The sequence below is a fragment of the Aulonocara sp. 'chitande type north' Nkhata Bay genome, linkage group LG5 (genome assembly GCF_057382095.1).
Source record: "Aulonocara sp. 'chitande type north' Nkhata Bay isolate Kocher_YH1m ecotype deep benthic linkage group LG5, A_spYH_male_GT1.1, whole genome shotgun sequence".
Taxonomy (NCBI): Eukaryota; Metazoa; Chordata; class Actinopteri; order Cichliformes; family Cichlidae; genus Aulonocara; species Aulonocara sp. 'chitande type north' Nkhata Bay.
In genome coordinates, this window is record NC_141348.1 from 34,375,330 (window position 1) to 34,403,181 (window position 27,852).

Below are 27,852 nucleotides of genomic sequence, written 5' to 3' on the forward strand. Positions count from 1 at the left end.
TTATTGTTTTTTCAACTCAGATTCTCAAAACAGTTTTGATGATGTCTGAATGCGTTTTTCACATTGCTCCACGGGTCGCAGAGAGTTCAACCTGAGGTAGTTTGACCATTCCATTATAAGATAAAATAAGATGGATCTTCTTTGCCCTGGAGATCTGAAATTGTCTTTTTTTTATGTAGCAGATAAAATTTCAGTTAAACACCACGAATGTCTGTGACTGTAAAACTCCAAATCTGTCTGTCCACAGACTCTTATGCAATCAGGAGTTTAGCAACCAAACATTGCACAGTTACATCTTAGGCCCCTGTATGTATGTATAATCTTTGCAAAAGTCTTGCACCACTCATGTCTTCCCATTTTGCCTCCAGTAAACACCGAAATATACCATACGAATATATGAACTTATCTCTGAAAAATAAAGATATTCTTACCAAATAATAACTTTCACATTTGCTAGAACTGTACAACCCCTGTTTTTACCCAACAAAAAATGTATATAATAATATAGTAATTGTATAGTATATTATAAAATATTCGTAATTTTATAATCTACAAAAACAACTTAAGTTGTCAAGAAGAGTGATTAAAGGTGCAGTGGGATAGATAAGGCAAGGTCTACTAAACTACTTAATTCCCCCAGTCGACAGGTGGCGATGTCGCTCAATCAGGATATCCCCAGCTGCGTGTTCTCGCGTCATCACGCCTGTCATCGCGGTGTTTGTGCCGACATTTCGTGCAGTCGTAGCAGCAGCTTGCAGAAGGGAGAAGAAAAGACCCGCGTTCATGAGTTAAACCTCAGTGTGTTTGTTGACAAATTTCTCGGTAAGAACACATCCGCGGCTGCTCGCTAAAAGACGAAATCACAGCGGGAGCCGATGAAAGCACGCAGCCTGCTCGTTGTTCCGCTGCACTTCACACACAGACACGCACACATACAAAGCAACCACCCCAGTCAGCTAGGTCGCTAATGAGCATTAGCCTGCTAGGAAGCTAAGCGGTATAATCTACATTCACTCTTATCTGCTGAAAATTTGATAGTTAGCTACGACTGTATAAACTCCACGTAGACTATGAATGCCTGTTAAGCGTAATGACTGTTAGCATAAGAAAAAGTGTAAGCAGACTTTGTGTAAAACGGTGTCTTAACCGTAGCCGCAAGCAGATATATACATTTTTCTATTTTTCACTGAGCGTCAGTTCGTGTTCTTGTCGTGTATTTATTGAGTGGAGTGATGGGCATGGAGGAAGGTTTTGAACGATATTTGCTACGATACAATGCCGTCCGTCACTGCATAGTAGAAACCAGTAAACCCCGGCTTTGGGTAATGACGTTAAGCGTTGAGCCGCGATGTTGTCAGAGAGGATGTTGTTCAAGATGAGGCTGAGTAGTCATGGAGACCATGTGGGGACGTTTCTGATAGCTGTTAACTGATGTGTGGTCTTGGTTTATGAACATCAGCCCTTTTCAGATATGAAATATGCAATCCCAGCTCTCCCCTGTGATCATTATGATTTAATTCAGTCATGATAGAACCGAGAGAGAGCTTCTAAAATATGTAGTATACAGTATACATGCCGTTACACTGTAGCGTTAATATCATGATTTAATATATGCAACATAGGCCAATGCTACATATTTTTGTATAGCCTGAATTTATGACGATGATGCGCCTGTTGTTTTTATGTAATTCCTACAGGTAAGTGCATAGTCAAGATTTAGGTTGTCAACATAAAGAACAGCTTAAAGTGTAAGACTGACTCTAAAGTTATGTCTTTTTCACACTCATTACCAGGGATGCACCAATGTTTTTGTTTATTTGCATTGTTTTTATAATTTTTAAATTATAGAAATAGGTATTTTTTAGAAGTATTTATTAGAAAACATAAGTAAACGCATTGGAATGGTTTGATTCTCTATCCATTATAATGAATTGTGGACAGTTGTGACAGCACTGTTTCACACTTTCTTTAACCAATGTGACACCACAGCAACTGGTAAATCATCTTATTTGCAAATAGGTTAACAACAGGGATGAAAACTTCAGTCAGAAATAGCATTCAATAAGGAAAACTACTTAAGTCCCAGATCTCTGCAGGTAGTTTTGCTTTGCCAACGTTACCTGAAAAAGTTTGCACTGGATTTTTTTTCCACTTCAAGTTGTAGTAGCTAACATTTTTACTTAAGTGTCTCAGACTGGGAAGAGACACAAACATGGTTTTGGTCCCGAGCCTGGATAAAAGGGAGAGTTTTATCAGGATGGGTATTCGGTGTAAATGTCTGCCAAATTATCTGCTGTGATGCCTTCTTGGGAAATAAGTGAGGAGCAGAGTTGCATGTTAAAATATAACAGACAATTGTAATAACAAGGAATTTTTTTTTTCATAAATGTATAATTTGTGACATTTTGAATATATGACTATCATAACTAATCCTCACACAGCAGTATGTAAGATTAATGAGTCAATTTGGCCAAATATATTGGTGCATCCCTTCGTATGGCCTTTCATGTACACTATTAATCAAACATGAGACTTGTATATCAGTGCTTCTAAACATTCACATCAAAGGTGCATGTCTGAAAGGGGCTTTAGTTGAGTTTGTGAATGACTCCCCAGTTGGTCTGTTGGATGCTGAACACAGCAAACAGGAATATTTATCAGTTTCTCCAGTATTAGTGGTTTCTAATTTTGTTCTGTTGGCTCAGTGTGCATTGCGCAGGCCAGTGGAGCTCTGTGCCAGAGATTTTTCTTTATCAGACATTTCTGAAAAAGGAGGGCTCAGGTGTGCTCTGGGCTTCATCCCAGAGGCAGTCTCATTGTCCCATCTGAGACTTGATCTACATGCTGAATGTTGTGAATGGAGAGTTCCTCATTCTTGTTCTTTGGTAGATTATGGTCTTACTTTTTTCATCTTCAATTCCACTCTTTGATTGATGGATTTGACAGCCAGTTATGCGTTCCAGCTTTGAACCAACAAATTAAGACAGTGTGTTTTTCCTTTTGATTCTGAAGTTTCTTTCTTGAAAATCAGTTTCTGGTTTTCTTTGTGTGATTTATCAGCTTCACTGTGTCTCTGTTGTGTTAATACAAGCTGAATGTTTAAACTTGCTTCTGGTTACTCGATTCTTTGACAGTATTTGTTTGTTGCTGTTTCCTCTTCTGCTGTGTTTTATCCTCTTGCTGCTGTTGATGTTGGTAGTGGATGTCTTGAATGAAATTGTTTAAAATCTAGTTTAAAAAAGCAGTGGGTACACTGCTGACGCTGATAATGCTAATGTTAATGTCCAGACTGATTTTGGTGGGTGTGTTGAGTTGTGGGTAGCATCCTGGCATACAAACATGTTCCTCTGCAACTCATTGCTTTGTACTTTCTCCTCTGCTCAGCTGCTGTCTTTGGTGCTGTGCTGGTAATTAGTTGCTGATATTACTTTGGTTTACTTAAAGCTAATGTTGCTCCGGTTGATATGATGCTAATGTTGCTCTGGTTGACGTGATGCTTATGTTGCTCTGGTTTACATATATCTAAATTTGCTTTTGACAAAATGTTGAAAATGTTGCTGTAATTGATAAGTTACTGTTGTTACTTCTGTAATAGTTGTCCCAATGATTTGTGTTAATTGCTGACGATGTGTTGCATATTTGCTGGTTTGGTTTGTTCCGCTTGTTGTGCTCTTTTAAAGCCAGATGCTGAAGTGTTGTCTGCTGGATTTGGTCAACACTGTGATGTTGCCTTCGACCTGTTTGCCAGATCGGTTGGTTTTTTGGGTTGTTGCTTTGACGTTTGGTGGGCATTGCTGAATGTTTTCAGATATTGTTATTATCTATTTGTTGATAATTACATTTTTTCGTAGCTGAAGTCATCATGTTGTTGGTTTACGAAGCCTAAATGTTTTAGTTTAGTGTGATATGTTGTGGGCACTGCTAGTCTTAGTCATGATGAGGTTGAACTTTGGACTGGAGTTCTTCTTTGCTTCTGGCAGTAGTTTTTCTTTTTGCTGTCTCATTATGATGATCTGTTGTTGGAAAAGATTTCCAGTTTTAGTGTCCATGGAGCTTATAGAACAATTTTCGTGTGCTTTTCCGTGATAAGACCAGCTTTTAGTTGTAGGGCTAAACTCTTCCACCACATACTACTTGTGCAATATTCAGCATTTTTTTTTAACTGAGTGAGTGCAAATACTTGAAACTGATAAAGCACATCCTGTCAAAACCTTCTTGAAAATGGCTCAACGTACCATTCTTTTCTGTGAAAGGCTGAATTCATTGATGATGTTTTTAAAAACAGGAATGCTTGTTTCTTTGACCTTTTCACCAGGTTTCAGTATCCTGCAGAAAACCTCTGTCTGTTACAGTGAAACTATACACACAGCTTAGTTGCATTGGTGAGTTGGAAGTTGCATGAGATTTATAAAGGATTACTGTTGCACGAATGATTCCATAGTTGAATAAACAAGCAATATCGCTGTACTGCATGATAGACAACTTAATGAACCTTATTGTTGCAGCCAGTTTATTAGGGCTCAATATTCCAGAGTACCACTGCAAAGACTCAAGGCCTTGATAAACCTTAGACAAACTGGGTTGAATGACACTTCATCATCCGTTTCATCTTAAACAAAAATTAAAACATTTAAAAATTCCCTCTTTGGGCTTCACTGGGTTTCCGCCATAACTTAGTGGCCTTACTAAATGTACCTAAGGCCAGAAAAAGCAGAAAAAGGAGGAGGAAGTATTAACATGGCACTATTCAACCAAAGTAATGAATACTAGGTACACATGAAGATCAAGTACAATAGGCTACACCAGCAGGAGGGCAGGGGGGGGGGGGAATATAGCCTCAAAATTGTATCACAATATTTTAATCATGATATAGACAAAAAAATGCTGAATGTTTTATTGTGCTTCTTTGGAGGCTGCTAAAGAAACTCCCATTTCAGATAGGTTGGGTAGGGTTCATAAAAACATAGTATTGCTATAGCAGTGATATTGGATAATGACTTTTTTATGTCACTTAAAATGTTATATCAGTATTGTCATGGACAATATGATATGGCACAGACCTACAGTGCACTGAATCACAGTTAATCTTGTATACAGCGATGGATGATTTTTGCCTGCTATAATTAGCGAATGTAATTGGGCAGATATTAGTTGAAAAATAAAGGTGAAATGGTATTAAACATTTTGCTACTTCAGTCCATTTTATTTTAGTATGTTTGTTTTATTTGTTTTAAGAGTGTTCGCACCAAACATGAAAAAAAAAGTCTCACCTTGCGCCAGTACACTTGCTGAGTAGTTTTATGGAATCCACAAATGTTTGGCCATAATGGCCAGTAGGAGAAAAATCACTGCAGTGCTGCCATCATTTCTAAATGTTCACAAGAACATCTTCAAATTTGCTCACTTTTCTCCAAGCTTTTTAGTTTTTTTCCTGTTCGACCATACAGCTCCTTCAATCCACTAACACCAGCATTAAACTGGTCCTCACTTTCTAAATGTTGGTGATGTCAGAAGACGCTAGTCTCTGGGAGAATAGAGAGAAAGATGAATACACGTGGGTTTGCCTTAATTTCCATTACCCGCATGAACTTGCATAGACTTTTGTCAAAACTTTGCTTCACATTTGGTGTGAATGCTACACTTTAAAAAAAAAAATTTGTTGACAAATGTTTAAAAACAGAAGGCGTACAAGATACGGTAGCTAGTGTTTAACTAACAGTCATAATTTTAGCTCATAATTAAATAAAATTTAAATAAACACGACCTGAAAATGCAACCATCTTAATGCTTGATACTCAAACACTGGCGGAAACCCTGGACTTCAGATGCTTTTATGCAATCTAGTATTGAAAGTAAAACAAGTTGTGTTAAAGTTTTCTTTTTGTGCACACAATTCACATTGAAGGTATGTTGATACCTGAAAATGCTTGTTGAATGAAACAAAAGCTGTGCTACTTGTCTTTACAAACCAGATAAGCTTTACTGAGGATTAGAATTTGACCTGGCCAGGTGCATGCATGGTTTAGAAGGACAAAAAGATATCACAGATGACAAATGAGTCTCATTTTTGGCATGTAAAAAAAATTTTCAGAATTTTTAAATGTTATATATTTGCAATTCATGACAATTTAGGAGAGAATATACCACATATCATCACAGCGTCAACTTTATCTGGATTGTTTTTTCCCCCTGTCTTTAAGCCTGCCTGAAATTCTTGCTGTTCTTTAAGCACAATTTCTTTGTTCTTGCTATGCACTGTTTTTAACACTTGTCAGTTATTCAATACTAAAGCTATGTTTAAAGCTTAAGATTGTTTTGTGGTCTAGTAAAATATGTTGGGCAGGATTGCTTAATTATCAAAATGAAAGTTTAGCTAACCTATTAAGTGGTTCAGAGAGACTGTTTTAGTTGACAGTTTTGTGCAAATTTTTAAAATTCTTACCTCTATTCCCCAAACCCCTTCCAAAAAACCTTTGGTTTCCAGATGGCAAGACAAAAAGGAGTGCAAGATTGAGAACTTGTTATTATGAAGCGCTTAAAATTGTAAGCACTGCTGGCTATGCAAAAGAGACTCCTATCCAAGTTTACTAGAAAAAAAAAAATCTGGAAACGATTGGTCACCCTCTCTCTGCTCTTCATCTGATGGTAGTGTTGCTTTCTCCCCAGGTTTTAGGGCTGTTGTTTAGCAGTCAGTATGGCGGTAGTCATCAGACTGCAGGGTCTGCCCATAGTGGCTGGCACCATGGACATCAGGCACTTCTTCTCTGGCCTCACCATTCCTGATGGGGGAGTGCACATCGTGGGGGGTGAACATGGTGAGGCTTTCATCGTCTTCGCCACAGATGAGGACGCACGGCTGGGCATGATGCGAACAGGTGGGTCCATTAAGGGCTCCAAAGTGTCGCTGTTGCTTAGCAGCAAGACAGAAATGCAGAATATGATTGAACTCAGTCGCCGGAGATTTGAGGCTGGGGCAGGGGCTGTGGAGATTGCTGCACCTACAGCAGGAAATGCCAGTCGTCAAGCAAGTGCTGCCCCTATACCCACAGTACAGTCTGGGGCAGGGGGGAGAAGCGGTAGCCATGGAAATCAGGGTTTTGGTAACACCCCGACTGCAGTGACGGCAGCAAGCTCATCTCAGGAGCCACCAAATAACAAAGCTGCAACCAGCTTGGCCAGCGTGGTGCCCAGCTTCCCCAACAGCTACAGTTCTGCTCCCACAATCACCACAGCACTGGCATCTCTTAATGCAGGACCCCCACCCATCCCTCCACTTCCCAGCATGCCTTCCATGCCTCCTATGCCCACACTCCCTACTATACCAATTCCTCCTCCAGTCTCCTCCCTTCCTCCTGTTCCTACTGTTTCGCCACTGTCCCAAGGACCTCCAGTGCCTCCTATGTCACACCTTCCGCACATGTCCTCTCTACCTCCCTTCAACCCTTCCCTACCTCCCCCAGCTGGACTAGGCTCCGGCCTTCCTCTTGGGACACCCAACCATATGTTATTTAACCCTCTTTCTCCTCTGGCTTCACTTGGCCTTCAAGCCCACATGAAGGCGGCTGCTGCCGTAGCCACTGGGGGAGGAGCTGGCAATCCTGATGAGTTGTTTGTTCTGCTGCAAAACCTCCCATTTTCATGCTCAGAGGTGGAAGTCAGGGAATTTTTTCGGGGTCTGGGGGTTGATGCTGTTCGCCTGATGAGGGATGGACAGGGGCGGCCAACTGGTAGAGCTATGGTCAAGTTCTTCTCACCCCAGGAGAGCTTTGAAGCAGTGAAGCGTGGAGGTGGCATGATGGGCCAAAGATTCATTGAGATCACCCCTGGCTCTGAGCGTCAGTGGGCCAGCCTCAATGATGGGTTGGCAGGCCATGCTCCTCACAACAGCAGCAAATCAAATAGCAGTAATGAGTCACAAGATCTGCAGCACCGCCGTGGTAATGTAGAGGCAGGAGGCAGAGATCAACGAGCAAGGTCGCGATCTCCCCACCGACAGGAGTTCTGTGTGTACCTAAAGGGCCTTCCTTATGAGGCAGACAAAAAACAGATTAAGGAGTTCTTTAAGAATTTGGACATTGTAGAAGACAGTATCTACATTGCCTATGGCCCCAATGGACGAGCCACAGGAGAGGGATTTCTTGAATTCAAATCGGAACAGGACTACAAGGGAGCTCTAGGTGCTCACATGCAGTATATGGGCAGCCGGTTTATTCAGGTTCACCCAATCAGCCGTAAGGGAATGCTAGAAAAGATTGATGCCATCCGCAAGCGTGAAGCAGCACAGGGTGATGGCAAGAACCAGGATGGCTTAAAAACGCCCAGAAATTGCGCCCACATTACCAACATACCTTACAACATCTCCAAGAAGGATGTTCGAGCCTTTCTGGAGGGTGTGGGCATCTATGAGGACACCCTGAAGGTCCTGACAGATAGCCATGGCAACGGTTTAGGACAAGCCATCTTCCAACTGCGAACTGAAGAAGATGCTCGCAAAGCTGAAAGACTGCACCGTCAAAAGCTCAATGGACGGGATGCCTTTGTCCATCTTGTGACCTTTGATCAGATGAAAGAAATTGAAAGAAATCCTCCACCCCAAAATAAGAGGGGCCAACGCAACCAGAACCAGCAGAACCAAAACCACCACCAACAAGCCCAAACAATTCCCCAGCAACCCCAAATCAATCCATTTGCTGGGATTAGTGGTGAGGAGTTTAACTTTCTCAGAAACACTATGGGGAACCTCAACAGCCCCCCATTTGTGACTCCATTTTCAGCTCCAGGAAATGGGCTAGCAGGCCCTCCTCCTCTCCCACCACTGGCTGCGGGATTGGGAGATGTTAATTTGGGCGTGGCTCCCCCACTAGTTGCAGGCCTTCCTGGAGCGCCAATCTTGGAGCCACCTGGCTTTCGTAGTGGAGCTGCAGGAGGGGGTCCATTCAGCCAGGATGGGCTGAGAGGCTTGGTACCCTTTGACAATGCCAACAGAAAAGGAGGTGTGGGAGGACAGAACCGAGGGGGAGGGGCCAACAACAACCAGGGGCGTCCAGGTGGTGGAGTGGTGAGTGCACAGCCAGTGTTCACTCCAGGGGCAGAGGGTCTCCGCAACCAGCCAGCCCCCGCAGGATCCAATAATCCTAGCAGTCAGCGTGGCGCTGCTGGCCCAACAATTGTAAAGCTGCAGAACATGCCATTCACCGTGACAGTGGATGAAATCATGGATTTCTTTTACGGTTACCAGGTGCTGCCTGGCTCAGTCTGCTTACAGTTTAATGAGAAAGGCCTGCCAACTGGAGAGGCCATGGTGGCCTTTCAGAGCCACGAGGAGGCCACTGCTGCAGTTATGGACCTCAATGATCGACCTATTGGAGCACGCAAGGTCAAGATAAGCCTTGGTTAAAGCCCCTACACTGACTGTAGTTAAAATTACCTGGATTAAGTCAAGTTGAAACAAAGCCAGCCTAAACCATACCAGATTTTGGACACAGTTCAGACCTTGCCCTGTGCTGTGACTGTCCCTTTGTGTAGATATTGGCAGGTAAGCCAGATCCCCTGCAGTCTGTGCAGTAGAAAACTATGACTTTGCTCTTTTCTGCAGCTCCTCCACTGACTTTGATAGCACAGTATCATGATTAATATTGCTGTGATTGTAATGATGATGATGCTTATGATGATGATGGGAGGATTTTGGTCCTTTTGTTTTCAAGCTGTTAATGACATCACAGCTTATTTCCAAATCATGTCAACTCATGATGCAGCGAACACACTCAACTGTTTTAGGTTTTTCTGTGTGTCTTTTTTGTTGTTTTTTTGCTATGCTAATATTGCTGTATATGCTTAAATATGCTGCGCTGCTGTGGTTCGATATTAACATGCTCTGTTGCTGTAATTCTCCACATTCCTTGTTGCTGTGGTGAAATCATGATTTTAAAAAAGCTATGTTGCAATGATCAAATGTTGCTTTGGTGAAATGTTGACATGCCCCTTTGCTGTGGAAAACGTATTACTGACTTGAAGTTTTGTGGCCATTGTAAAAGAAAGACACTTGCTATAGTAAATGTTGTCTCAAATCTGTGTTGCAACAGTCCTCTGTTGATACGTGGAGTGTGTGGGATGGACAGATTGCTGACTTCAGTTTTATTTTGTAAAAAGGGGCTGCTGAACTTCTTTAATTTTTCACATTTTTTATCATCTCGCTGTGTTTGAACAATGCCACCCTTTTTCCACAGCACTTGCTCAGTAGATGTTTGGATTGTAGAGCGCTAAGATGAAGTCTGTAGTGTTTTTAGTTTGGTAGCTTTTTGTTGTTTCATAATTGTTTTGGATATTTTCTTCTTTAAGCTTATGTTTGTTTCTCTCTATTGTCAGTGTGAAAAACTTGTATGAACGTATAACCCTATATGATGTGGAGTCCTCTTTACTTTAGCTAATAAAAGGATGTTCCTCACCTGCGATGAGCTCTTTCTGACTGCTCTTCACTGTCTGATGATGGAAATTGACTGAATATGAGTTATTTTTGTAGAAGCGGAATGGAAGACTCGTTTGGACTTGTTTCCAATACAGGTGACCTTTAATATCGACATCTTCAACTCAATATGAATAGGCGTTATTATGGGAAAGAACTTGAACCTATATAGTTATCCGTTCTCTTTTACACAGTAGAGAGATTTTGTGTTTGGGGGGAGGAGGCGTACATGTAATGGTTTTATTTTCTCTGGAGTTGGAAGACAATGTAAAAAAAAACAAAGGCACAATTTAAAAAGGCTGACGTGAAAGTTTTGCTGTTTGAAACAGTCAGAATAAGATGACTGAATCAATTGAAATGCTTTAGTTTAAACATTTTTTTAACCATCAGTTGCACACAGAGGTTTGACTATACTGTCACAGTAAATCTCTTTCTGTGGTTAACACTAGACTTTTAACAAAACAAGATCATAGCAACAAAAAAAGGACATCAAGAATTCCTGAAACAAAATAAAACAAAAAAGGTGCTCTTTTGTGCTTATAACTATAAAAGTTGTAAAATAAAACATTTGATGACCTCAAATTACAGAAACAAAAGTCTAGATAGTGAGTATAAAAACGACTGACCAAGAACAGTCGCAGGTCTCACAGTTACCTTTTACGGTAATAGCTCTATGGCATGTTTTGCGAATTACAGCATTGTTTAGCTAGCGAGTCTCATTCCCTTGCTTGTCTGAAACTCCTGCTGTCACCATGTTTTTCCCAGTCTGGTAATATACTCCCTACCCCCCCCGGCCAGGTGGGTTGGCTGCGGGGGGAATTACATGCAAAATAAGTAATTTATACTAGATGGTTATGTTAAGGCCATTTTAACTATTGTATGTGGAAAAAGTCATCATACATAGTATAGTATATTTGATATATCGCCCAACCCTACATGAAACTACCACTACTATGACAGCAAAGACCCAGTAACTGAGTTAAGTACACAATGGGGTTTTTTTCCAGTCCCTAGAATACTTGGTTGAAAACTATTTTTAACCACTTCTGCTGTGATGCTAAAAGGGAAGCTGACTCCCAAGAAAATTTTCATTGCCGTTTTTAAAATGATTGTTTAGCAACAAACCTCTGGAGCACTGTCTAGCATGTTACAGGTGAATTGCGCTACAGTTACTACTACTACTACACTTTCAGCTGTTTTTTTGTTGTTTGTTAGGAATTTAGTTAAATGCTTTCTTAGTGGAATTGTTTATGAAGAGCCTATGCATTCTTGCACAGTTATAGAACTAAAGCACATTGTGTGTACATTGTAGCTGCAGAAAATAGCTGTAGCTTTTTGTGAAAATTTAGGCTTCCCTTAGAAATATGATGGGACATGAAGGCAGAACTTCACTAAACCTTTGTGCCTCAGCAGTATTCATGTTGTCTAATTCTCCACACAAAATAGAGCTCATAATTAAATTCATCCTGAAACCAAGAGTTAAATAATAGCTGACAGGGTAAAACAAACACTAGTCATATATGAACAAGAGGTTTATGATATTCTATGACAGCCTTTGTTGTTCACTGAACTCTTCTCTGAGCAAATTCAAACCAATTTGTGGAAGATCATTTATCCCAAATTACAGGACAGTTTTCAACCAAATCGTCAAAGTTTTGATTTGTCACCTCAGCTGCTCTCATTTTTGTCGATGTGCTTTATTTATTTTTTTATTTGCTGCAAACTTAAAATAAAGCCTTTGGATGTATTATCAACTCTGTTGTACTGAGTAGAGGTAGTGGAGAGCATCAGTGGAGGTAGTTTTGTCTGAAGAGGAGTCGTCTGCTATCTGGATATGGTTAACCTCCAAGCAGGTACAACAGCGTTCAACAATATGTGCATGCATTGCTGAACTTTGTGTGAAACTGTGGGAGATAAGCAGGCTGTAATAAAGAGAACTGAAGCACTGTCTTTAAAAAATGGTTGCTGGGAAAGATGACTGTGTCTTTGTTGTGAAGCTGGTGTGTGGAGTGAAGAGAAAATGCAGTGCAAATTAAAGAGAAAATTATTTTTTCTGACAATTGGTCTGCAAAGGATGCATGTCTGTGCAGTACCTGTGTTTTGGTGGGTGAGTGTGAGGCAGGGGTAAAAATTATCCCAGCGTGACTGCTACTGAGCTGTCAATCATTCAGCTGCTTTCCACCCTCCTGATAAATAGACATCCAGAAGGCAGATCTTGCAGGTGAGTGAAATTTAAAGCACATGAGGAATTTCACATAGTTTATCAACAATACCCTGAAAAGTGCTGGTGCTGCCTGTAGAGCACCAATATCATTAATCCTAGATTAGTTTTCAAGGCCATAATTGTTCAATGATTCAAAAAAATGGAGCAGGTGGCAGGCCTACAGCCTTGAATCACTAGATTGTCTAAATTGCCCAATGTTTGGAAGGCGATACATACTTATGAGCGATGGTAGCTATTAGATGGCTCCTAGCCTGTATAAACTCCTTGGAAGGTAGTAGAGGGGGTTTTTGTAGCCTGTAAATGGTAGTCTGTAGGCGAGTTAAACCTATGGATGTCAAGCTGTAGATAACTTGTGGTAGATTGAGCTCTTTTAAGATTTTATAGGCACAGGCTCAGGGAGTGGCAGCCATCTGCAAACCTGACCCTGGTTCTGCTGAAGGTTTCTTCCTGTTAAAATTGTTTTTCTTCTCTCTCTTGGCAAGGGCTTGCTCATAGGAGTTTTCTTTGTATTATTGTTTTACAACATAAAACTCCTTGAGGAAACATCTGTTGTGATATCAATAAATTTACACTTGCATAAATAAAACACTATATGACTAAAACTGAATTGATTCAAAGGTAAAGGCTGGCAGTTAAGTGGTGAATAGTAGTTTGTGGATGGTAGCCTATGTAGCATTTCATTTGTAGATGGCAACTAGTACAAGGTAGCATGTGGATAGGAAGTAATTTTTGGTGGATAGTAGCCTATATATGGTAACCTTTTGATCATAAGAGCACTGGAAGGTAGCTGGTAGCATTTAGACTTTAAGTTATAGGAAGTGTATGGTATGTAATAGCTTTCTAAAAGGGTACCTATAGAAGGTAAATCATGCCTAGCAATGCCCCGTGGATAGAAGTCTATATAGTACTTACTATGTAACGGAGGAAGAATAGAACATGATTTCAGGTAAATGGTAGTGTTTTGGGAAGCTTTTGGTAAGCTGTTGATGATTATATAGGGTTGATGGTGCCCTCTAGATTATATTGTTTTGGATAGTAGTAGCCTGTGGATGGAACAACGGCTTACAAATGGTAGCCAATATAGTGACTTATGGATAGAAAGTGGTTGTTGTTAAATGGCTGAAAATGGTTAACTTTTGATGGCTTTTTAAGGTGGATGCCGTTCTATAGAATATGCTATGTCAATGGTAGATAGAGGAATGTGTATAATAACATAGTGTTTGATTTTTGGTACAGTACAAATGTAGATGGTTGCCTGTGGACAGAAAGTAAGTGCTGGTTGACAATATTCTGTCAAAGGTAGATAGTATACTGTCAAAGGTAGTCTGTGGTTAGTAAGTGATTGTTGGTAGCCAATAGATTACAGGTGTCCAACTCCAGGGTCGGTGCAGGTTTTAAATGTGTCCTTGATCCATCACAGCTGATTTTAATGGCTAAATTACCTCCCTAACATGTCTCGAAGTGCTCCAGAAGCCTGGTAATGAACTTATCATTTGAATCAGGTGTGTTGAAACAGGGTGACATCGAAAACCTGCAGGACACTGGCACTCGAGGCCTGGAGTTCAACACCCTTGCAATAGATGGTGCAGAAGGTGGGCTATGTAAACTGTGGTTGGTTGTAAAAGGTAAAGGGTATTGCTGATGCCAGAGGCTTCTGGCCAGTAACCAACACATGATAGATGTGGATTGAATGTGATTGTTAGATGATGGTGCTCTGCAGATAGCATTGTCTAGATGGCAAATAGTGCTCTGTGAATGGTATTCTATTAGTAACAGTTACCTGTTGGAGGCCTATAGATGGTGTAGAAGGTAGATGTATGCGTTGGAATGCAAATTGAGCCACGGCAATATATAGATGGTCATGTATAGACATTACAGAATATTTTACCTGTTGTTCATAGTTAGCAACTGGTAGATGGGTTTTTATATGCAATTTATATAATATATAGCGGTATTAGATGGCGGAGATTGGAAGACTGGCATTTTCTGATAAAGTTGCCGCCTATTTAGCATTATTTTGGTAATGATTTGAAAATCAGTTGAAAATAAATGACTAGTAACATTAACCCAAATATACAATAGTTTTACAACATAAAATAATTTTAAAAAATGTAAACACATGCAGCTAAGTAAATGCAAAATTCACAAAATAATTGTAGGTAGGCAACCTGACCTAGTGATGTTGGATGAACAAATAAGTAATTTAAAATATATATATATTATAATTAAGTAGAAAACGATATACTACCTTCTTTATCCTTGAATGAGAAGTGGTGTATAAAGAATGGGGAGGAGTCCACTTGTGGAAATGGAGGAAATTGTGCGAAAGATTATTGACTGGACTGATCACGTATTATTTTTTTCTTTTTAAGGCATATGAAACACTTACATATGCCTACAAAGTTTGAGCATTTTCTTAATGCCACTTCTAGATTCCTTGCTGCTTCAACTTTAATAATAATAATGTTGAAATATTAGTATTTGTTAATTAGTAAGTCTTTCATCATATGGATTTTACAGAAATGCAAATTAATGACCCAAATATGAACAAAACAAAGAAACAACATTTTTATTGTATAGAATCATGCAGTGAGTCTAACAATATAATAAATGTACATGAAGCTAAATTAACACCTAAGTACACTAAGGTAATGTTAAAACTGATATCTATCTATATCTAGATAGATATACAGATAGATATGGAGGAAAAGGGGTAATCTGAGCCCTGTGGGTTCTTGCAGATGCTGTTTTTTCTCAACTTTTTTGGTCTTGCATGAGGTCATGATAAACTTAGCAAGTGCATATGCTTTTCCAACTTAGACAGTTGGCGTGAGTTTCAGGGTTATTTATTTTTGATGAGCATAACATAAAATTAGGGCTAAAGAAGAATAATATAATGTTTAATGTATAATGTTTAGCTTAAGGTTCCTGTTACATTATTATAGCATGGATTGGGTGCAAACTTATTCCAGCTCTTTTTTGAGGCTGCATCTTACTCAAACCATGGAGTATGCTACTTTCAACATATTTCCTCACAATTAAGTCCCAAAGATTTTTATTTATTTTTATTTTTAAGAAAAGGGTGTGAGTAGTTTTCAGGGAAAGAGATCCTTACAGAATGAGAATCACTGAAGCAGGAGCTCTGTTTGTTTATGCATGTGAGATCTGCACGGTAAATAAAACAACAATACTCTCCCCTACCCTCTCTCCCTCCGTACTGCATTTATCTGTTTGTGCTTTTCCTGGTGTGTTTCTGTGTTGCTTTTCAGACTGCACTGTGGTTCTACTGCGAAGGATGAATAAAATGAAACCATATTGTTCTCTGTGGGGAGGGTGACTCATGCTGTGTGCAGTTTGTTCTGTTTCCTCTCTGCTCTGACTGTTGTTCAGTCTATTTGGTCTCTTCTTCTGATCACCACAGTACATCTGCTTCATCATTCATTCATTTAACTGCAGCTACAATAGCACTTCCGGCCCAAGTATGTGATCTTCAATATAAAAGCACTAAAACGTTTAAGTCTTAAAGCACATGATCTTTTTTCCCTCAAACATCAAGTCAGATGAAGAAAAAAAACAAAAACAATAGCACCCTCCCCCAACACACATTATCTTTCTTATAGCTTCGTTACAAAAGAGCAACGGGAATTCTACTTTGGAGGACATAAAAATGAGGTTGAAAGCTTTAAATAGATATTAATAAAATATTTTTCTATTAGGTCAGTTTTGAAGTGAAATTTGGAAAAAATAAATCTTCAATTGGAAATGCATACATAAATCTCCAAATATTGCTACATCTCTGTAGCAATATTACCACCCTCGTAAACATGCTGGACTTTAGCAAAAACAATACACATATTAGGATGGATTGTTCAGCCATGATAATTTAAACTAAAATTAGGTGGACTGAATATTATCTCTGATGGGATGCAGTCATGATCATTTATAAATTACTTGTACGATTTATAATCCTCAAGGATTATGAATTGTGTTAAAGTGTGTAACACTGTTAAACATTTTTGCATTATTGCACTGGGATATGCTTTAATCCTTACCATATCTTTAAGTCTTGTTGTGCTTGTGTTTGGAAGTAAAGCTTTAATTATGCAAGATCTCAGGGACTCTGGACGTTTTTCTCTCTGTCCTGTCATCGTTGTGTTTGGGGTTATCAGCTTTGGTTTGTTGTTGGTGCAGTAATCTTTGGAATAGTTTCCCCGTTTGCTGCAGCAGCTTAATTCCGAGGCGGGTGTAATAATAATATCTTCAGGCTATGCTAAGGTTTAAACGAGGTGGTATGATTTCTTTTCTGTTGTTCTTGTCTCTGTACCAACATTACTACTAATATAATTATTAATTACTCAACAATGTGCATTATACCTGGTCGGCTGTAGTGTGATTGGAAAGTTAAATGAGTGGGAGGATTGATTGCGTTTGGCGTTATTGAGCTTTTATTGTGAAGGAGTCTACAGGACATGTGAAAGGTAGTAACGTCACCGTACTCTTGTTCGGGATCAGAGGGCGTTACTGACGGTTGTTTTGGCCAATCAGGAGTCGAGTACGCAACCGCATGTTCAATCAGAGAATAGTTAGCCTGGCCACCACCCTCCCGTGACATCGAAGGCTTTCGAGCAACGACAAACGGAGTTATTTTCGTCTCAGTTACTCAAGGCTTGTATTGTGTGGCGTGTATTTTACTAGAAATCCTGATAAACTGGTCAGATAACGTTTAGTGAGCTCTTTAGTGTGTTTAACAGAAAAAACAGGGAGTAGTTTCCGTTCGCGGGTTGTGGGAGTGGCTGTACACCGCCCTTGGTTTTTATTCCTGTTTGAAGGGGATAAAATATAACGGATCCAATAAGGTGATTTTTAGCATTTATGATGGCATAATTCTCTTTAAATGTGTGCTTGTGCGAGAGTGTGTGAACTTCGTGTGTTGGAGAATTGTGCTGGTGTAACTGGTTTTACAGGTCAAGTCAAATCTCCATTCAATCTCATGCTGATGTTGCCTTTAAGGGGCTGCTACTCCTCAAGTTCGTGCGGGTGGTGCCTTTACCTGCTTCTGCTCCTTTTGTTGATTTAGTTTGTAATGAAAACGGCATATCAGGTGGCAGATGGTGCGAATATGTCACATGAGTTGTTATAGAAGAGCCTGGCTGACTTTATGGCTGCTGATAAAGACGATACCGCCACATTTCCTCTGTTTATTGAGTGTCTGAGACCGGTGGCCTCTTTTGAATGTGGAAAAGATAAATGAATACAGTCATCAGAGATATGCTGTCTTACATTTGGGCTGTTTTATGACTCTGTGGTGCAGGAAGTTGCAGAACACAAAACTGAGATCTTGCCAAACTTCATTTAAATTCTGCAGCTGTTTGTGGTTAAAGAGTGATTGCATTTGTGGTGTTTTTGAGCTGCTGTTTCATTTGGGGACATCTTAGGGAACTCTGCTGAAAGTTTCCGGTTTTGAGTGGCATACCAATAAAGAGGTTTTGGCTTGCTACCAAAAGGAAACTTATCAGGATTGCAAATATAAAATAATTTGTTTTTATTTTTAATCAATATGATTAAAGTATATATTAATGTATAATGAGTTGACCAAAAGTGACACAGCACTTAGGTTATATGAGGTAACTGACTCACTTCCTGGACCAGGTGGTTGCTTGCAAAGACCCAGTATGGTTAAAAAAAAAAATCCTGTTACCAACGCGTGTTTTTGTTTAACTAATGTACAGGAGCAGGAGATGAGAAGAGTATGATAGTGATTAGATGTTGTGTTTATATTGATCTGTAGCGGCTGAGTTGTTGTGGCCACTTTGGGTAACCTGAGGCTTTGTGTTTCTAGTGATTCAGTGCTTATGGATAAGCATTGGTGTTATTTGCAGTTGTTTTTTTCTGATACAGGGTACTATAACTGCTGTAAAGACACACATTTCTACTCTTGAATGACTATTTTAACGTTACAGCTGTCACTGTAAGCTATGCTGATATTGAACTCTTAAGTTCTGAAATATGCTGATTTTAATTTCTTTTCTGCTCCTCCTTCAGATGGCAGACTGTGTCAGCAAGGTGGAGCTGAGTGTCTCCTGTGCTAACCTGCTGGATAAAGATGTGGGGTCAAAGTCTGATCCTCTGTGTGTCCTGCTGGAGAGCACTGGAGGAGATAAGTGGGCTGAGGTAATATGACAGTCACGCTTCAGAACAGAGCTTTGTTTGGCTTCAGACTTCATTCTAATGTGAGAATCCTGTTGGTGTTTCTCTGCGTCAGTTGGGCCGCACTGAGCGTCTGAAGAACAACTCCAGCCCGTCCTTCAGTCAGCGTCTCCGACTGGATTATCACTTCGAGAAAGTTCAGAACCTGAAGCTGGGTGTCTACGACATCGACAACTCCAGCTCTGACCTTGGTGATGATGACTACCTGGGAGGGGTGGAGATCACACTTGGCCAGGTACACACCGAATGTGATCAGCTATTACTTTCAATACCAGATTTATTAGAATCTATTTTTCAGTAGACTAAGGTTCAGCTCTTCAAAATGCAGTCAAGCTTATTTTTTTGTTTGTTTTTGTGTCCCAACTGTTGTAGGTTAGAATTGTAACTTTCAGTCTGTTGCTTTCTCCAGTTTCCCAAGAGGAAGCAGGAGAAATGTATACAATAGGATGGACATATATATAAAAAAGAGAAATATATACAAAAATAAGAGAAAGGCACACATTAGAGTACAAGTTGCAAAGTGCTTGGGAGTAGTGCAAAAGAAGACAGACTTGGTCTGAATATAGTGTGTTTGCGAGCGGCCTGAGTGATGGGGGTCGCTCAGATTAGTGGGGTGGGTGGGCAAGGGTGGGGTACTTTTTATAAAGTTTATACATTTTTCATAAATGTATGTGACATCAATCATATAACACAAGTTTCACTATAAAGTTACTGAAATAAGTAGATGCACTTTCTTTATTGAAAGTGGAATTGTAACTCATTAACTTTCATTAAAACTTTTGTTGGCAACGTGTCAGAAACTAGCTGAAATGCAAAATATGCTGAATATGACCAAGAAATAAACAATTTGAGATGCAGGAAATGTTTCACGGTTTTTAATTATTGTGCAAAGTTGTTGCAAATAAATTTTCTTTTAACTAACATAATGATTCACGATCAGCTGTTCCAGTCTTACAATGTGTAGATCATAGGTGTCAAACTCTCAGAGCTGGCCTACTGGTATTATACAGCTAATATATATATTGTTTAGTATTAAGCTTTGCTTGTTCCATATTCAGTTTTTCAGCAAAACGTGTTTGAGTCCATAAGAAAAGATTCATTCTTATATCTGGAGGAATAAATATATTTCAATAAATATTAATGTTAGCCCGCGACTTTGTTCCAGTTTTGAATTTTGGCCCACTGTGTATTTGAGTTTGACACCCCTAGTGTAGATTATTCAATGCAGATTATTCTGCAGTTTTCCAATGTAATGCTGGCGCCCTCTAGTGGTGTCATTGAACCATAACGAGCTATGCTGTCTGTGCTGCAGCTGATTGGCTGTTTTTAATTCTGAAATGGCGTTTTTGTTGTTGTTGTTGTTGTTTTTTTTTTAAACTTACAGATTCAGGTTGAGTCTACTGGTTTGAGGCATGCAAGCTGATATAAGATTATAATCTGATATCCATTAAAATGTTCAACAACACTTTATTTTTGTTAGGCAAGAAACTAAAAAGTTCCTCTGAGGTCAACATTGCCCTCTGCTGGACAAACTGTGTTATGCAAATTCAGGTTTGGGAGCTGGCTGTCAATGATTAAGCTGCAAACATTACCTTCTCTGTGTGTTTCAGATAGTTTCCAGCAAAACTGTGACCAGACCTCTGCAGCTGAAGAAGGGCAAACCTGCTGGGAAGGGAACCATCACTGTATGTAGAGTATCGCTGTACTGAGAATAAAACAAGATTATGATGACTGTGACTTTAACATAAGTGTGTGTGTTTCTGTGTGTGTAGATCACAGCAGAGGAGATAAAGGACAACAGAGCCATTGAGTTGGAGTGGGAGGCTAAAAACCTTGACAAGAAGGTATCTTCTACTTCCTACTTTATTTAATTCTTAATTATTACTCACTGAGGTTTGATCTCATGAACAGCTGCTCTGAATGGCTGATGGTGTTTCTTGATACTCCCCATCGGTCTTATTTTTCCTCACCTTTGTGCTTAAAAACATAATTTAAGTGTATTTTTTAGCTTTTTAATTTTGAGCTTTTCTTAGACTCTCATTTTTATTACAAAGAGTTTGGTAATGTGTACTGAATTTTCCTTTTATATATCTGAGCCACTGATGACATGCAGCTATATCAGAGTATGTGTGTTGCTTTCTAATCTACCCTCACAGCTTAGTAAAATGCATCGCCAATAAATGAGATTGCAGCATGCTGTCCTCCGTTTGTTTAGGATACGTTTGGGAAGTCTGATCCATTCCTGGAGTTTTTTAGACAGGGAGATGATGGAAAATGGCAGCTGGTCCACAGGACAGAGGTAAACACACATGCACACACCTTATTTCATGTGAGAGATGGCTGTTAATTGCTACGATCCTTCTCAAACTCTTTCTTGTTGCTGAAATACAAAATATTTAAACATCTAACACTCTTAGCTTATCATGTGGAAAAACTACAAAAGCACAAACAGAAAATTATGGTGAAGATGACCGAGATGAGGACTGTTTCTGTGTATTTGTGTTTTCTGTTTGTAGGTTGTGAAGAACAATCTGAATCCAACCTGGAAGAAGTTCACCATCCCTCTGCAGACTCTCTGCTACAGCGACCTTGAAAGACCTCTGAAGGTTCCACCAATTAGAATCCACCTCAGTTCATGACAGCCAATCAAATGTGTAACTGTTCCATTAAATCCTGTCCTTCCTTTGCAGGTGGATTGTTCTGATTACGACAGTGATGGATCTCATGATCTGATTGGTTCTTTCACCACTAAAGTCTCCGATATGCAGAAAACAGCACACGGCTCACCGGTGAGTCCAGCGATGATAAGACACGTGACGTATTTTAGTTTGCTGCTGAGAGGTTATTGAGCTGTGCCGTGTTGTTCTCCAGGTGCAATTTGACTGCATCCATCCCGAGAAACAGAAGAAGAAGAAGAGCTACAAGAACTCTGGAGTTGTCTCTGTCAAGAGCTGCAAGGTAAAGACTACGTGACACAGGGTTCTCTTCAAGGGGTTTACTTTTTTAAAATTTTCAACTTTATTTAAATGGGAATTCCTTTAAAGTTAAAATCTCACTTTTGTTTAATGGGGACCTGCCCAAGAAAGTACACATTACATGGTTATTAACATTATAAAATCAAGTAAATCAAAAACATATATCAGATAAAAATAAACAAATGAGAAAACGATGTGCATAAAGTTCAGCTTAGGGATACTAATTCTACTCTTCCTCTACAGTTACTGTGTAAACCACTGTCAGACAGACTGAACAGATTCCTCCTCTCTTGAGCTGAAGTTTCTATTCATTGAGTTTTCTTGAACTGTTCACTGCTAATCAGAGCTCTGTCAGCTTGGCTTGTTGGTGACTATTGCCGTGACGGAAGTGAATCTTTAGTAAAGATGCATGCATCGAAACATGTTTGATTCTCTGTTTGTGTGCAGCTGATCACTCAGTACACCTTCCTGGACTATGTGATGGGTGGCTGCCAGATCAACTTCACCGTATGTCAACGCCAGCTCACATGCACACATTTTAAGTGGTGTAATTTATCTAACCAAGCTCAGTAACTCAAAGGGTGGCTTATCTTTGTCATTTGACTTTTCAGCTACTGATCACAACTTATCAATCAACTTGAGCAGTTGAAAAAGAAGTTAATAAACTAACGCAGTAATTTTATGTGAACGCTTTAGGTTGGGATTGACTTCACTGGCTCTAATGGTGATCCTCGCTCACCCAACTCTCTCCACTATATGAGTGCAGATGGGCTGAACCAGTACCTGTCTGCTCTGTGGTCTGTGGGCCACGTGGTCCAGGACTATGACACGTCAGTACTCATTCACTCAAACTACACCCAAACAACTTCACATCTCCAACCTGAGCCTTAAACTCTAAACTCTGCAGCCTTCTAAGCTCTTGTTCTGCTCTCCTGACTGCACTCTAACCTCTGGTGAAATGAAAATGTTTCTGATCTTTATGTCTAACAGTCATTATTTTGTTTCCTCTTTCAGCGATAAACTCTTCCCAGCGTTCGGTTTTGGAGCCAAATTACCTCCAGACTACCAGGTCAGCTCTCTAACCGACCAATCACAAAGCCTGTTTCTTTAGTTTCTATTTGTTTCTGAAGTGAGAGATCATTAATTCCCTGAGGTGTAAAAATTATTTTGTAATTTTCTGATTTGATTTCGTTGATCTAAATCAGTTATGTCCGGTTTACTAAACCGTTCTACTGTTGATCCTACAGGCGGCACACCACGAATTCGCCCTCAACTTCAACCCAACTAACCCTTACTGCCAAGGTACACACACATTTACTGTACCTCAAAAGTGATATGATTTACTAGATTATTCCATTTAAAAAACAGGTGAAGGAAGAATTAATTAAAATTTTATTTAAGATAGTTTAGCTGTTATTTGACAAAAAAAAAGATTGTACCCTTAGTCATGAGTTTTAACATCTTATTATGTATCAATAAAGATGTGATTTGATGAGCATTAGAATGGGCTTTTCCAAAGGTAGCTGCATGGGAAGAGATCTCTCTCACTAACATCTGATGCACACACAGTCATTTTGTTCTGAAGCAGACCTGAAAAGTGACAGAAACCGCTCAGTTCAAAAAGGAGAAACATGGTTACCCTTAGTAGGCATCCAAGGAGGGAAGAGTTAACAGATTTTCTTTTTAAAGTTTGGTTTTTCTGCTTTGCTGCTGCCACTCTTAGGCATCCAGGGGATTGTTGAAGCCTACAGGATGGTTTTGCCTCAGATCAGGCTCTCTGGACCAACAAACTTCTCCCCCATCATCAACCACGTTGCCTCCATTGCTGCCGGTGCCGCACAGGCTAATGCTGCCGCTGTGAGTGAACTCATAACAACTAAAGCTTAAGACAATTAGCCTGAAATACACAGTCTAACTTTGACATGTATCTTCTTGTCTCTGCAGCAATACTTTGTCCTGCTGATCCTCACTGATGGCGAGATCACTGACTTTGACCAGACGAGGGACGCCATCGTTCGGGCATCAAGACTCCCCATGTCAATCATTATTGTGGGGGTAGGACCAGCTGACTTTAAGGCCATGGAGCTTCTGGATGGAGATGACGGTGTGCTTAGGTCAACAACTGGAGAATCAGTCGCCAGAGACATTGTCCAGTTTGTGCCGTACAGACAGTTTGCAGATGTAAGTGTGATGCATAAGAAGACTAAAAGAAAGTTCAGGCTCAGTTACAAAGGACTCATTCCTGTGGCCTATCATTTTAATATTTTAATTCTTTAGTTATAAATTTAATATTATTCCAACTTTTATGACAACTATTATGCTGAAAACCTGAAAGATAAACAGAAACATTACTTCTCATGCCGACACGGCACAAAGCAGATTTTTAGATGCTTTCCACTAAAACAGTGCAGTCACTGTGCCTAAATAGGCAAATATAGACAGAATTTAGGTGGATTCTTGCTTGAATTTAATGAAATGCAAGGACATTATTTTTTTACATCTTCCTCCAGAATGACAACTTTTCTCATCCAGTTTTGTTTTATACTGACGGCTGACCCCTCCCTCCAACTACCCTGCTGGATTTACCTGTGTACTTTTATAGATGAAGGGATATTTCTTTCATAGAAATGATGATAAGTCTCTACATTCAATTCATGCAACCACTCTCCTCAGAGGGCACAAAACAAAAATGCATCAACAACAGAAAATATTTTCTTAATTTAAAACCTGTTCAGGTCTAAAATAATATACTCTAAATGTTAACCTGTCTCTGGGGGTGAAGTCATTTCTGTGCATGGACTCTGTGGTGTTGGAGGAAATCATTAACAACGTCTCTCTCTTTTTCCAGGCTCCTCAGGCTGCTCTGGCTCAGTCTGTGCTCGCTGAGGTTCCCAATCAGCTGGTCTCTTATTTTAAAACGAGAGGGCTGGATCCACCAAAATCTCAGGCTGCTGCTAAATCCTAAACATTCCGCATGCCCTAAAGCCCACCCTCACATTCCCCAAAACCGAAGGCCCACCCTCATGTCATTCCAACCCACCGCTAGACCACATGCCCCCACTCGGCCTTCAGCCACAAAGTTGACCACTCTTCAAGGACCACGCTGATGTGTTAGCCAATTGCAGAACAGCACTCAGCTGTTAGCCAATCAGGATGCCACAGGAAAACATCCCAGTTTTGTTTACTCCATTTAAGAATGTCTTTGTTTCCAGATCTTTGTCTTCTATAGCTGGAATGATAATCTTAGAATAGAAATGGCAGATTATTTATTCCTTCTGCTGCTTCCACAGTATCTATGCAGATCACATGTGTTTGTTAGCATGTGTTTGAATAACAAAGAGCCACACACACACACACACACACACACAGGAGAAAAAGTGTCTTGTTTTTGTTCCACATGTATTCTAACAGAAGAAGAAAGTTACTGACAGAGGAGATGTGATCTCTAAAATCTGCACAGATGTCTGGGTTTTCTCATTCGTTTAAATGTAGTTTTATCACAGCAGCCCCTAGTGGACATGAGTGGCACTGCAGCTCCTGGTTCCTCAGCTCTGTGTGTGTGTTGCTCTGATTAGCTTTTTTTTTTTAAATGTGCCAATACCTTGCACTTTGCTGGAAGATTATATTACAAATGATATATAGCTTTACACCTACCGCCTTACTATAGACTTTAATGCTGCCTTATAGTGTAGCCTTAGTTTAGCTTCTTTCTTGCTACTTGAGCCTGGATGTTTCTGTATAGCTCTCTTGTGCTGCTGGTTGTTAATGCTGCCATTTTGGCTCCCAGAGCTCCATTTTGCACATTATGTCAGTAACGTTTGCAGGTTACTAGTAAATCTGAACGTCTGCAATTCAACTGCAATCAATTGATTGAAATAGAGTCGAGGTTGGACATTAAAGATAATATAATGTGTGCTTTATAAGAAAGCAATTAGTATCAAACATAATGTGCAAAGTGAAGTCAAACAAAGTTTAGAACAATGACAGTAAAGTGCCTTTTTGAATAAACCTGAAAACTTTTCACACTTGAATGAATCCTGGGAGCCAAAATGGCCACCTGTGCTGCACAGTGACATCACTGCTCTATTTGGATCCTATGCAAATAAGATGTTATTGAAGTTGGAAAAAAATTGTTTCCAAAGCAAACACGAACACTTTAAAACATGAATTTGTATTCAAGCTTGAACTCCATATCACAGCAACATGTCCAGGCTTTGAAGGATTAATGCCAAGGAAAACATGAGATGCAGAAGTAAGCAATTAATAATCAAACTAAGCTTTTATGTAACTGAAACGCAGTGAAGTCGTAAAACAGCAAGCATTGTGGACACTTTAAGAAACCTCAAGATAAACATGGCTCCTACAGCCTGGGATGCTGGGATTTAAAACGTGTCAAAATATGTTTACAGCATAGTCACATTTAATTTTGTTATAAAATACTGTTACCACAGCTTCAGCTGTAAAGACTTCTAAACAATTATTAGATGTTGTGCCTTTTTTGTTTTTTAAAAGATTAGCTAGAGAAAATGCAGGAAAGGAAGGAGGAAAAATGGGAAAAAGAAGTGCTTGGTTAAACTGAAACGCTCGACTTTGTGGTCGGTGTCTTGACCTCCAAACTCATGGCAAGATTGAGCTTTTTTTACTCATGTCACATCATCACTTTTGCAAACGAAAAGAAGAAAAGTGACATCAATGTTCGCTTTTCACAGCTAATTTTAGGTCAATTTCTTGTACTCTGTATTGATTGTATTTTTATTTTAACTTGAGCCAAGATTTCTTGTTTCAGTCTCATGAAAGTGCTGGTTTGATTTTCTTCAATTAAAACTCTGAGAGATCAGATCTCCAGGGGAAAAGGTCAGGCAAAAGTGATCAAACACGTTGTTTTATCTATTTTTAATTGAAACTGTATTTCACCATGAATATGGGTGATAGAAAGCCACCTCTTCTGCACAGCGTCCTGATAGACTCGCAGGAAGTGAATCCTCTGCTAATTTTGTCACAGAAGTTCAGAGATCAGCTGAATGGGATAAACTGATTCTTATTAAAACACCATCTCCCTTGTTTTGCTTTACTGTTTGCCAAAATCCTTTTCCTTGCAGAACTGACTATAATTGTCACAGCAGCGCACACAACTACTGTATTAACAGCTGTGATCAGTTCAACAGAAAGATCCGTATCATTTAAATACATTTTTAACAACGGCAAAATTTTTATTTATTTTTTTTTAAAGTTCCACGTATTGGACAAAATTTGGGCGAAAAGTCAGTTTGTGTTTTGTTTTCTTTAAATTTCTTTTCTTCATCTCATGATCTGCGCTATGCCAAGCCTTTAGGTCGGGAGCTGCTGGTTTATTTCTGCTGTGGCAAAGGGGTTAGGGTTAGTCTTAGAAACAGGTCTGCAGTGTTTGAATCTTCTGCAAACAGAACATTCTAAACTGTTGTAGAAAAAGATAATAAAATCAGAACAATAGTGATTTCATTTTGGTTGTTTTGGGTTTTTTTGTACCAAACATTAGTAGATTCAGTAGAAAGCTTTTTTTCTTACAGGTTGTTTTTCACCTTCACCCTCACCTGGTGCTTCTAAAGAAAGGGAAACTTCTGTTTTCACATGTTGAATACTGAAATATATTTTTGTTCTAGTAAAACATATTTTAGGAGTCAATTGTTGATCATATTGATTGGTCACATGGTGCAGTCATCTCACAAACCCACAGTATCAACAAATTAAGCTTAAGATTAGGTATTAATAATGATAAAGCACTACATCTCCCATAGTATTCCCACACTGCTGCAGGCTGTGATTAGAATAGTTTGTGGAGCCACAGCATAATGTGACTAGCAGCTCCACTGCTTGTTCGGCTAACTACTATCGACTTACCTGTGTAACTAAACCAGTATAACCAATAATAAACCTGTCTGTGAAGAATGCTTTTCTCAAGATGGTAATAAAAACTGGGAAATGGAAAGCGTGGTGGTTTTTGTGTT

General features: G+C 39.6%; 2 protein-coding genes across 5 annotated transcripts; both read left to right on the plus strand.

Annotated features, from left to right (window-relative positions):
* The first annotated feature begins 705 nt into the window (after nt 1–705).
* Nucleotides 706–10,445, plus strand: rbm12 (RNA binding motif protein 12). Of its 2 annotated transcripts, XM_086293149.1 has the most exons (3): nt 706–822; nt 4,316–4,382; nt 6,667–10,445. In XM_086293149.1, exon 3 carries the CDS (start codon nt 6,695–6,697, stop codon nt 9,395–9,397), a length of 2,703 nt encoding a protein of 900 aa, XP_086149275.1. In that variant the 5' UTR covers nt 706–822; nt 4,316–4,382; nt 6,667–6,694; the 3' UTR covers nt 9,398–10,445. The 2 variants fall into 2 exon arrangements, with proteins under 2 accessions (XP_086149275.1, XP_086149274.1); XM_086293148.1 differs by lacking the exon at nt 4,316–4,382 and having other exon boundaries at nt 713–822.
* cpne1 (copine I) lies at nt 708–27,826 on the plus strand. 3 transcript variants are annotated; one of them, XM_086293152.1, is made up of 16 exons: nt 708–822; nt 18,729–18,857; nt 18,949–19,128; nt 20,504–20,578; nt 20,666–20,737; nt 21,109–21,192; nt 21,410–21,499; nt 21,584–21,682; nt 21,765–21,851; nt 22,316–22,375; nt 22,565–22,698; nt 22,883–22,937; nt 23,116–23,170; nt 23,592–23,725; nt 23,813–24,049; nt 24,717–27,826. In XM_086293152.1, exons 2-16 carry the CDS (start codon nt 18,729–18,731, stop codon nt 24,831–24,833), a joined length of 1,608 nt encoding a protein of 535 aa, XP_086149278.1. In that variant the 5' UTR covers nt 708–822; the 3' UTR covers nt 24,834–27,826. The 3 variants fall into 3 exon arrangements, with proteins under 3 accessions (XP_086149278.1, XP_086149279.1, XP_086149276.1); XM_086293153.1 differs by lacking the exon at nt 708–822 and adding an exon at nt 6,802–6,875; XM_086293150.1 differs by lacking the exon at nt 708–822 and adding an exon at nt 17,248–17,542.
* Nucleotides 27,827–27,852: the final 26 nt, after the last annotated feature.